We start from the raw sequence: 12,476 nt of genomic DNA, 5'->3' as shown, positions 1-12,476 counted from the left end.
TATACAGTACAGGTCTCTCAAAAGTGCATTGGATTTTTTTTTCTTTTCTTTTGCTTCCAGCACTATTTTGCCTCGATCAGACGTGATTGATGAGTGTTGCTTCTGCAGGGTAACCCACAATACCACTGTAGCGCGGCGCCCATTAAGGTAGATGCCCTGCTGTTTCGTACCTGCAGAGCTGGAGATATTCTGAGTATGCAGATCACTTTTAAAGGCTGGAGTGCTTTTTGACAGTTTTGACTTAGAAAGGCAAATAAGGCTGTGATCTGTTTTTCCGAGGCCTCCCCGTGCCGAGCCTGCGCGCGTTTTTGATGGCAAGGGTACACTACACACCCACGCTGCCACACACCCACGCTCACGCTCTCGTTCTCTACCTTGCTTCCTATCCATTATCTCGGGGGACTGCCTGTTCTATTCCACCAGTGACACTGATAGTGTGGTGTGTGTGCTGTGCCGCGCTTGGCTAAGCCCATCTCCCCACAAGCCTAACCTGTGATGTGATAGTTAGCTGCAATGTTTCCTGGCTCAACAAAGAGCCTATTATCTGCCTGATAGCTCCTGTCTTGTCATTTCCTCTGCAAATGTCAAATGTTGAAGGAGTGACAAAAAAAAAGCCTGAATGTCGCCTGAGACCTGAATACGGAAGCTGCAGATTGATAGGACAGGGCTCACACTTTGCTCTGTTTCTCTGTCTCGGCCAAAAGTGTTTGCATTTAGCCAGAACTTGGTGTTCATAATTATAACAGATAAAATGTGAAATACGTGATGTGCTTTAAGAGGACGGAAACCCCTCAGAGTATGCTTTTACTGGAAAATAATCAACCTCTGGATGGTTGCTGCGCTATCGCTTGACATCATCTCTTTGTGATTGATTATTTTCCGATAACATGCTGCCAGCGCATGTTTTATACCTTATACGATTCGTGTCTGTGCACAGTGCTGGCTCTTACCTCGTCTCCATGAGCTAATCGAATGAGACGGCAAAAACGATGTCCCTATTAGCATTGAAGAACAGATATATATTCAAACAGCCGTCTCAGTCATCATTTTATCACAGAACACTGACTCAGTGTGTGTGTAAACACACATCTGGAGAAGTACAGGTACTCGTGTGTACATCAAGTCAACGGGTGTGGATTAGTGCAACACGGCACTGCAGTGGAAACAGAGTGAGAGGAGACGACCCATCAGTATGAGTAGTCTAACGTCAGATGGGTTTAGTAATACTGTGATTAATTAATCCCATCTGGGACAAAACATTCTGTCTGTCATTCTCCCACAATGCAGAGATTGTCCATGTCAAGCATGAGCATGTCTACAGTCCAGCGAAGGACATATTCAGCATCAGGATCTCTGTATACTGTCTCCAGTGGAAATGAAATATGAATTGTTCTTTTACTTAGTGTTGGTTGGACTGTTGGACGTACTGAGTAAGATCTTCTAAAGCTTTGGTGCTGATCAGCAAATATGTCACATGAGACGGTGGGGTTTGGAGCTATCGTAGTTATGGTGTAAATCAGTAATGTTCCAAAAAGACACTGTCTCTTGAACCAATCACAATAGGATTTGTGGTTCATGCATCCATCCATCCTTTCAGCCTTCCATTTATCGACCTTTATTATGTACTTTATTGCATATATATATATATATATATATATATATATATATATATATATATATAAGAGTTTTATGAACCATATATACAGTATTTATACCTTAATTACTTAATTTTTTTTTGGGAAAAAAAGATGTGCACACATGTGGACTGGAGCATAATGGACATTTGTTAGACATGTTGGGTATTCATGCAAGGGGCGACCTCTGGTTCTGGAAAAATGAGGCCAAGAGAACATGCAGTTCCTCGAATGTCCACTGGGGCTCCAAAAGTGAGTCAATCCACATGTTAAAATACCCAAATTTACAACAACCTTTTACACAAATAGGGTTTTGGTCTGCATTGCTAGATTTGCTGTGCTGCGGGTGATTATGTTAACTGTAAATATAAGCATAATTAAGGACTGGGCCAGTTTGAATGAAAGCTGCATGGCGAGTGTCAAACTGCTAGCTGTCTGCAGTACATTGCTAACTGGAGGTGTAGGAGTTGACACGGGACAGTGTGTAGGATATGAATGACATTATAGAATAGCATTAAAGTTGATGATGACCGTACTGCATACTGTTCCCGTACTCTTACATCACAGTATGATATAAACGTTAATCACGCAATCCCCTATTGTTACATCCGGTGAGAAACGTCTGTGACACCACACGGAATGACACTAAAGTTTATTATGACGATTCGTACTCTTCCGTCACAGTATGACATAAAAGTTGATAATGACTCCAAGTGACATTAAATTTGAGTGTGGACTGCCTGTGACGCGTCTGGTGTGCGGGCAACTCACTGCCGCTCCTCACAGTATGCAATAAAGCTTAATGATGACACAATCTACTTCCTTCCGGTACGAACCCCTCCTGTCTGCCCATACAAACAAACAAACAAACTGTATTTTGTTTATTACCATGGCTACACACACTCTTATTCATGATTGTAAGTTAGAGTGGGTGGGGTTTTGAGGTTGGGGATGTTTTTTCTTCTACAGTATAAATATAAAGGGACCAGAGCTGCTAGTGTGAAATAAAACAGCTGCAATGCGATTGCACGAGTACAGAGGAATTAGGTTTGCATCTCCAGCTGTTACATGAATTATGCATGAAAGTAATGAAATACTGCACATAATGGAGGGGAATATTCAATGAATGATTGGATGTGCAAGTTATGAAAGCAACATGGGATATTAGGGCAAATATTACTGTAGGGAATCTATACTTAGAGGTACAAATAATGCAACAGAACAGTAGGAGAGCAGTGTTTGTTTGAGCAGCGACAGTGATAAGATCAGATCAGAAACACAAATGAGGTACGGAGTGTGTAGTGCCATCACAGTGCGGGAGCTGGATAGAATGGAGGCAGTAATACTAAAACTAATAATCATAACGACAGGTGGCTCAAACGCTTAGGGCTGAAGGATACTGATCAGAAGGTTGTGGGTTTGAGCCCCAGCTCGATTAAGTTGCCACTTGTTGAGTACGGCCCTTAACGCTATCTGCTCCAGGGGGCGCTGTATCCTGGATGACCCTGCTCTCTGACCCCAGCTTCATTACTGGTATGTGCAACAGCAACAAAAAAACAATTCACAGTGCTGTAAGAGTGTTAATCTTAATAAAAACAGCTGTAAAGATGATAATGATGAGAGGCTCATCAATGCAGCACTAATGTACCATCATAAATGTAGCTTATAGTTCTTTCATTTATTCAATATCTGTAGGCACTTAGAGACGAACATGAATACGAAGCATCACATTTCTTTATAATTTTGACACAATGTTGCACAGATGTTCTAATCACTGCATAAAGGTTTTGTAACTTCATCGTGTGTCATTTATTTATCTCTAATCACAGAGTGTTTTGTTGAAGCACAGCTGGCCAGTGAGCGAGAAAAAGAAAGAAAACCATGAGACAAGCTCAGCGATCATCACCAGAACATATGACGTGATTGCCGTCTCTCTGGCTACGCTCCAAGAATGTGTGTTTCTGAGAAAACAGGCAACGATGCAACGGCATAAACTGTTTACTATGAAATCTTTGTTTACTATTTTTTTTCTTCATATAAATCATAAAATAAAGCAGCAGTTGAGTACGGTACCCAGGTACAGTCTGGATCGCGAGTGTGAGGTGCGTCTGCGATCGAAAGATGGCGCTACTGCAGAACCGTACCTACTGCGGGAATTAAGTACCATGTGAAATAGAAGACGGGTAATGAATAGGTTTCCTGTAATGACTGACAAATGCCTTTTTTTTTACAGTACAACCACAAAATGTGCTGAGACTTAAATCAACTTGTATCATTTGTTACTCTTAAAGTGTAAATCAGTGATTTATAAGTTTAAACTTCTTAGATAAAAGATAAAGTCTGTTCTTTTAGTGCATTTTCCATTTCAAGCTGTGAATAATGAACCGGTTCTGGTTTAAGGGTTCACCCTCGCCTCGCACCTCCAGGGTCAAGGGTTCGAATCTCGTCTGTGGTCTGTGTGTGTGTGGACTTTCTTCCAGTGTTTTGTGGGTTTTCTCCAGGTATTAATTTTTTACACCACAGTCCATGAAACTAAAACGTTCAAAACAGGGTGGTGTTTTCAAATTGCATGTAGTGTATCAGTGTGTGTGTGTGTGTGTGTGTATATGTTTGTAGGTTAACAGAGTTTGGGGTCATCACCAATGTAACCTTCCCTCGAGCAATGACCGCTGGCACGATGTTCCATAAATAAACAGCTAGCGTCGAATGGATGGATGAAGGCAAGCAGGTCCTTGTGTGGACTTCAACCTGGAAACATGTATTATTATTTAGTTTTTTCACCCAAACAGTGTTTAAAATGAAATGTTTAATACTGAAACTGGAAACTCTAATATAATTGGTGCAATTCTTTATTCATCGTCTATACCGCGTATTATTACAAAAGACCTGGAGGCGATCCCAGGAGACTGTTTAGTGCACGAGGCGGGTACATCAAGGACAGGACACACACACACACGCCAATCCATCACAGGGCACACACACATAATGGACAATTTAGGAACGGCAATTAACATAATCTGCATGTGTGAGGAAACCGGAGTACGCGGAGGAAACCCAGCAAGCACAGGGAGGACAAACTCCACACACACAGACGCAGGATAGTCAGGACTCGAACCTCCACCCTAGAGATGTGAGGCTAACCACTACACCACTGTGCGCTAATCCATGAAAAAATTATCTTAGCAAGTGCACTTTCTTAAAATAACATTAAAACAAAACACATGTAACATTTGAATCAAAGAACATCACTATGTTCACTATAGGGTGTGCGCAGGACCGTCTTGTTTTCCTAAGGATTATTATTTTAAAAAATATATTATTCTAATTTTTAAATGCAATTTAAATTTAATTATATTCTCTAGTGCAATTTCCTTTAATTGTAGTGAAATCTTACTATTCTACTCTAACTTTCCATTTCAGTGTAAGCGTTTCACTGAGCATCACACTGTTTATGATTGTGACAAATTTCTATTTTAACTTATTTCTTGAAAGAAGCTAAACTGTCTGCAAATAGAACAAAAAAGCTTCGCTTACAATTTTAACAACTTTTGATTAGAACTAAGCCAATTAATCTGTTTTTTTTGGTTTGTTGATAAACTATAGATAGGATTAGGTTTGAATCAAGAATATTTCATTTGTTAAGATTTTTACCAATAATTTTTTGCAATGTGCGACTTAAAAGATTTTTTTTACAAAGATAAACACGACTTCAGGTTTTGAAATTAAATCGTTTGAATGTTTCTTATCTGTTAACTAGCCTCCGAACCTAAAGTGTCGCTAATGAAGGGGTAATAAATATGGGAATGTCAGTGTGTACGATTATTTCCATTCCTCAGGCACTCTCACTTGTATTATTCTTCCTGACTAAGAAACGGGTTAATTGAGTGCGGTTATTAACACCGGAGAGGTACGGGACTATGTAGTGATCCTTCCTATTGACCGCGGGTCGCGTTCCGCGCTGCAGCGCAGGAGAAAATCCACAGAGAGTCTCCGGCTGAGCCAGGAATCGTGACGGAGTTGCAGTGTGTTGTCAGGAGTCTGTCAGACCCACTCAGTGCTTTCACACACACTCTGCTAAGCTATGACCTAGACCGGCAAAATTGCTCTGAGACCACCAGCACTCATTTTGCCAGAAACCCAGAAGGGCCCCTGTAGTACCGTGGATTTAATAGTGCTGTAGTCCTTACAGTTCACTTTCTCATGTGCTCTCTGGCCAAAAATGGGTTTCAGAAAAACATATGGCAAGGATAAATTGTGCGTCGGTATGAAGGCGTGTGTCCATGGTGGCCGAAGATAAACTGTGCCTTGTTCCCAGTGTTCCCAGTTTCCCTGGAATAGCTTAGGATCAGGCGGGTTCTAAAGATGGATGGATGAATGTAAAAGGCGCTTTTCCTTTTTAACCTGGTGCCTGAAATATAGAAAGCATAAAAGCTAATTAATGGTGGAAAATGGTTCCTTTAGATTCAATCACTCATTTAATTTAAATCAATTTACACTAAAAAATACACTGTATTCACTTTATCATGCAAAAACATTGAGGGTACAAAATATGTACCAGAGAGAGAAGAGACTTTGTTTCAATGTGAATGTAATTCAAAATTGGATTCAAGGATTGAAGAATACAGACAAAGCAATACACCTGTTATACTAAGCTTCGATTTAAATGTCATACCATGCAGCACAAAGCATTTTAAAAACCCATAATCCATCACATTTGGTTAGAAGCTTACAACTATGATGATTCTCCATAATTGCTCTCTCATCTAGACACACACTCAGGCTCAGCAGGAGCGGTCTCTGTCATATTTCAAGTGCTGTCAGATCACAGCTTGGGGTAAATAACATGCAACTAGGGCACGCATCTTCACCTCGCTGGTAACTAAGGCATCGGCTCACTGAAAGCTGTCTAAAACAACAGCTCTGTTTACATCAGTGCAGTCTTAGTGCAGCTCCAAAATGATACACAGTGCATTTTTTGTTTTATTCAGTGCCACTTGAGAACAGAGAAGCATCATTCAATCTCTCCCAGGAGGACTCAGTGGAACTCTGCAGCTTGGCCTGTTCTGTGAAGGGGGGAGACTGCAGGAATGTCTGCTTAATGAACAGCGCCATCTGCTGTTCAGCCTGAAAAACTACTACATAGCACCTGATATAGATTTAATGGTTATGTAAACCTTTTATGTAAAGGTTAAAAAGACAAGGAATTAGTTTCCTGTTGAATTAATGCAGAATGTTTAAAAAAAAAAGCTAATAGCCAAGTTTACTGAAAGTTATTAGGTATAAAGCTATACATCAATAAGTGCTCAAATGAGTTTATTACTGAGCATATTAAATAAGTGATTTTAAAACCTCTTCAATAAGTAACAAATGGCATGTTGTTGAAAGCACTTTATTTTAGAAAGTTTGAATCAAGGCTACATTAGAATTATTTGGAGCAAGTTTATCCTCATTACATGGTTCTGGGATTAAACAAACTATTTACTTGGCTTTTTAGTATAGGAAGATATGGTACAAATAATGTTGTATTAACTTTTAGACTAGGAGAGATTAGTTAGTTTTAACTGCACTTGCAGTAATTTTTATTGCATGTCATTTTATATATCATGTCACACTAATGCAGCAGTTCTTAATGTTTCAAAGTCTGGCTGAATATTTGCTGAAGACCTTACAGGACAATAAAGATAAGATGCTGATCTGAGTTTAAGTGTACAAAAGACTCAAGACAAAGTGATGTCGTCTTACACATGTGCACTTTTATTGGAATTGAATTAGTCAGTGTACAGGTTGGCCCCACCAAGTGTCTGGCACCGCCATGTTCCATACAGCTTTTATGTTTGCCCAAGGGGAATGAACCTTTAAACGTTTTTTTTGAATAAAGGTAAAGCTTTGTATTTCCATTTTGTAACACAAAGAAAACAAAAGGATCAAGATTAAGGCTGAAAGTACAAAAACCCAGACATTGTTTTCTGTTACATAACTTACATACAAGCGATACTACAATGTTAAGTATGCTCCCAATTACTGGGCAGCCTTCATAGAGGCAAATAAGTTTCTGAACAATGCATTTAACAAACATTTGGAATGACTAATAAAAAAACAAAAACAAAAGAAACAAAAGGAAAAAACAAAAGTACTTTGAGTCCTCAGATGCATTGTAGAACTTCGGGGATGCTTATTTGCCAAAAACACATTGCCGTCACCTTCACCGTTCCAGTTTTTAGATCCTGAGTCAAGCGCCAAAAATAAAAGCCATGCCAATGTTGTCGTTTCAGGTATTTCTCTGCGCAGATTGAGTCGGCGTGAAGTGGTAACAGTCTGTTTAGAAGCATTTGCGGTGGACGATGGAGGGCCCAGACTCATCGTACTCCTGCTTGCTGATCCACATCTGCTGGAAGGTGGACAGGGAGGCCAGGATGGAACCTCCGATCCAGACAGAGTACTTACGCTCAGGTGGGGCAATGATCTGAAAAGACAAGATGAGAAAATTAGTCACAAATGGGCAAAGTGCAATGCAAGAAGCCTTTAAACTCACTCAACCACCACCTGTACCAAAGCAAGACAGACTCACCTTGATTTTCATTGTGCTGGGGGCCAGGGATGTGATCTCCTTCTGCATCCTGTCTGCAATGCCAGGGTACATGGTGGTACCACCAGACAGTACAGTGTTGGCATACAGATCCTTACGGATATCCACATCACACTTCATGATGGAGTTGAAGGTGGTCTCGTGGATTCCACAGGACTCCATACCTGAGGATCAACACAGTATTAGACAATGTCTCCAGAAGCATTAGATAATGTAGTAATGCACCATAACATTTATCAACTTCTTACCCAGGAAAGATGGCTGGAAGAGAGCCTCGGGGCACCTGAACCTCTCATTGCCAATGGTGATGACCTGTCCGTCGGGCAGCTCGTAGCTCTTCTCCAGAGAGGAGGAAGAGGCAGCGGTGCCCATCTCCTGCTCGAAGTCAAGAGCAACATAGCAGAGCTTCTCCTTGATGTCACGGACAATTTCTCTCTCGGCTGTGGTGGTGAAGCTGTAGCCTCTCTCGGTCAGGATCTTCATGAGGTAGTCAGTCAGGTCACGGCCAGCCAGGTCCAGACGGAGGATGGCATGGGGCAGGGCATAACCTTCATAGATGGGCACAGTGTGGGTCACACCATCACCGGAGTCCATCACAATACCAGTGGTACGACCAGAGGCATACAGGGACAGCACAGCCTGGATGGCAACATACATGGCTGGGGTGTTGAAGGTCTCGAACATGATCTGAAATGGAAAAAAAAGTCAAGTTTAAATGCATGTTCCATTTTATCAGGTTGTCACTTCAGAACGTGCAATAAAGGAAAAGAAAAGAAAGTTAGGAAAAGAGGCAGAAGTTAATTGTGAAACAAATCCAAAACAAAAAGTGCAGTTAGAGTGCAGAAAGACCAGGCAGGGAAAAGAAATAACCTGCTGGTTCCAACAGATGAGAAACTCAGTTCAGAGATGAAGCCTGGAGAAAATGAATGAAGGAATGAACTTAAAGAAAAGTAACAGGTTTAAAAAAGGTCAATAAGCAAAAGATTTAAAACCCATTTTAAAAGTACATTACTTAACGAACCTGGGTCATCTTTTCCCTGTTGGCTTTAGGGTTCAGGGGAGCCTCGGTAAGCAGGACGGGGTGCTCCTCAGGGGCAACACGCAGCTCATTGTAGAAGGTGTGATGCCAGATCTTCTCCATATCATCCCAGTTGGTGACAATACCGTGCTCAATGGGGTACTTCAGGGTCAGGATACCTCTTTTGCTCTGAGCTTCATCACCAACATAGCTGTCCTTCTGTCCCATACCAACCATCACACCCTGTAAGGTAAATAAAAGAAAAAAAAAGAAAATTTAATTAAATCTTTAGCAATATTAAATGGGTATAGAAATTCATAATTCAGAACAAGTTTATGTATATATATTTTTTAAATAAAGAAACTACACAAAACATACCTGGTGTCTTGGGCGACCCACAATGGATGGGAAGACAGCACGGGGAGCATCATCTCCAGCGAATCCAGCCTTGCACATACCGGATCCGTTGTCAACAACCAGTGCGGCGATTTCATCATCCATGGCTGAACTGTACAAGAGGGAAGGGAAAGCGGATTAAACTAGAGCGACACAGCAGTGCACATGTGACCATTATGGCGTGTACATCCGGTTTCCTGTCAGGCATGCGTTTCATTTTTGTGGCCACTAGAGGGAGCTGAAGAGGAACAATGCGACCCCCAGACAAAGGAAGTACCTTCACTTGCCTGCCATTACCATAAAAGGCAATGGTTTGAGCCGCTTTGCAAGTGCGGGATTGGTGGTGTGGCATTCAGCCAGAAGAAAGGTTCAATAAAAAGGAACGGACTTCGAAGTTCACAGCCATGGCCACTCCCCAAAAAGTGGAACAAGTCGTACCATTCTTGGTAGCAATACTGCGTCACGACTGGCTACAGAATCGTGACGTTCCGATTAAAATAATCAAATCATTCGACATTTTATTGTTTTAAAAATAATAAGCTTTTTACAGCGCTACTGTTAAACATACTCGAGCACACAAAGTAACCCGTTAAATTTTAGAGGATTAGATCATGGGCCACACCTTGTACCAGTATTTAAAAAAAAAAATGTATCCGAGCCGGACAAAGTATGGCGTGGTTTCAAACAAAAGATCGATCATTGGCGTTATTTTAAAACGCATGAGAAGTGATCAGAAAAAAAAACGATTACTAATTAAGAGACCAACCGCCTGATTGTAAAAACCTGCGGTGACGTTTCGCGCTCGAACGCGTGAAGGACGGCCAGCAACGCCGCCTAATGAATGGCCAGGAGCTAGCATGCTAGTTAGCCAAGCGGTAACATTAACCAAGTAGGTCACACCCTAACCCACTGCGGAGAGAACGTGAAGAAGCCGGGAAGCTCTCGGTTCATGCTGAATAACGACAACGTGAAACATTTATTCGTCTATCTATATTAATAAAGACACCAGATCATGATTTAAATGTTTAATAGCGATTTGAATCAGAGCGCGTGCGCAGCCCATCAACGGTTGATTATGCACCAAGGCAAAAAAAAAAAAAAAAAAAACCTGAGGTAAAAATTAAGTAATTCCTTCGTTTAGTTTAATATCGCTGCATGATCAAGTGGAAACTCAATTCTTTACATTTTCATTAATTAATAAAAATAATTAAAATATAGCTTTAAGACTGAAACATTTGCATATATAATTAGTAATATGACTATTGTTATTGCTATTACTAATAGAAATATAATACCAGAAAAAAAAATTCTTACCTTAAGGTTTGGGGGTTGTCGGCTTAAGAAAAAAATAATTTGGTTGGGCAGATGATATTCCGCACTAGCTGCGTGTGGAGGAGCTCAAAGTGAAGTGGGAGTGCTGGGCGCCTGTTTTTATACCGCTCCACATGCCCGGCTCTAGCCATAAAAGGTAAACTTTCGGATCTCTGCTTCCTGATTGGTCCGGCGTCACACACCCGGCTGTCGCGTGCACATTGCTACACTGGCTTCATGCAACTTGAGAGTGAAAAGAAGTGGAAGCTAACGGTTTGTAGAGAAAAACAGGCCTGGTTTTAACCCATGATGAAAATTATTTTAAAGCGCTAAAAAAGCACAAACATGCTTACCTGTTCACCACCGGGTCGTATATCTTTTCACTCGCATGCTGTATGTGTGAAATATGGATGCACTGAGCACTAGTCATGGATAACATTAGGCTAAATGGCTGCATGATGTGCTCAGGTCCAAAGGATTAACATTAGTCGTTTTCTCTTATTCTTTATAGAATTATATAATAAAATACTGTCCATTTGTCATGCAACAAGGTGAAATGATTACAGAAATCAGGATAATAAAAGATGCAAAGCTTGGACAGGAGGGATGGATGAACATAGCCTAGCTGCTACACACACACATGGAAGCTGTGTATTTTCATGTCCTGGAACCTTGAATAGGGACCTTGAAATGTTTATACATGACAAATCTAGTCTAAAGTTGTCTTTGATTACAAGAATTAACAGCCTTGCACAATAAATCCTGCTATATGACTCATTGTTGAGAGACAACAGATAAGCTAAAATGGAGAGTGCAGAATTGTGTGTAATGCATAATGGCATGTATTTTATTTTATGTAGACAGTCCAAGCCTTTTAGACTGAAAGTGCTGATATGCCAGGCTCAATATCTCTAATGTTATCTCATGTTGTGAACATGTGGAGCTCAGGCATCTATTATCATTCTCATCTTTGATAGTGTTTCGTCTCTTTTATATCTGCCTTATAAGGTTTTTATTTTTATTTTTTTGGGGGGAAAGAGTTGTAATAGTCAAAATACTGTTCATTCAGTCCGTCGAGATGTATACTGTGCTCCAGAATGGACTCTGATGTGTAACATGTGACTTTTAATATATAACCAATGAGTAATGCTTATATACCTGAGTCAAGACATTTTGTAAATGGGAGTTATAAACCAAAAAAAAGCAGCTGATTGTGAAACAACCTTATCTGATTCTGCTTTGTGTGTGAATCCCAACACATCACTCAACTGAGCTGCAAAGTCAATTTTCAATGAGATCTTGTTTAAGATATATATTTACCCCTTTTTCAGTCTTATATTGAAATAAATGCTATGTGTTATATTAAGTATTATAAATATAAACAATAATTAGTTTTTATTAAAATTGGTTCTGTTGAAATAGCACAGAAACTAATGACAGTTACTCTACTGTGATCTCTATCCAATCATAACTAGGGCGTGCCAGGAGAGTCACGGTGTCTGCGCATGGTCATAAGAGGAATGAGGTCTAC

The 12,476-nt window shown here is 40.5% G+C and overlaps 1 protein-coding gene across 1 annotated transcript; it reads right to left on the bottom strand.

Annotated features, from left to right (window-relative positions):
- Nucleotides 1–7,367: 7,367 nt before the first annotated feature.
- actb2 (actin, beta 2) lies at nucleotides 7,368–11,085 on the bottom strand. The gene is made up of 6 exons (XM_053492207.1): nucleotides 10,949–11,085; nucleotides 9,617–9,746; nucleotides 9,242–9,481; nucleotides 8,469–8,907; nucleotides 8,203–8,384; nucleotides 7,368–8,097 (listed from the first exon to the last, which is right to left on the bottom strand). The coding sequence occupies exons 2-6, from the start codon at nucleotides 9,737–9,739 to the stop codon at nucleotides 7,954–7,956; spliced, it is 1,128 nt and encodes a 375-aa protein (XP_053348182.1). The 5' UTR covers nucleotides 9,740–9,746; nucleotides 10,949–11,085; the 3' UTR covers nucleotides 7,368–7,953.
- Nucleotides 11,086–12,476: the final 1,391 nt, after the last annotated feature.

Source organism: Clarias gariepinus, chromosome 3 (assembly GCF_024256425.1).
Source record: "Clarias gariepinus isolate MV-2021 ecotype Netherlands chromosome 3, CGAR_prim_01v2, whole genome shotgun sequence".
NCBI lineage: Eukaryota > Metazoa > Chordata > Actinopteri > Siluriformes > Clariidae > Clarias > Clarias gariepinus.
This window is presented reverse-complemented; position numbering and strand designations above follow the sequence as displayed.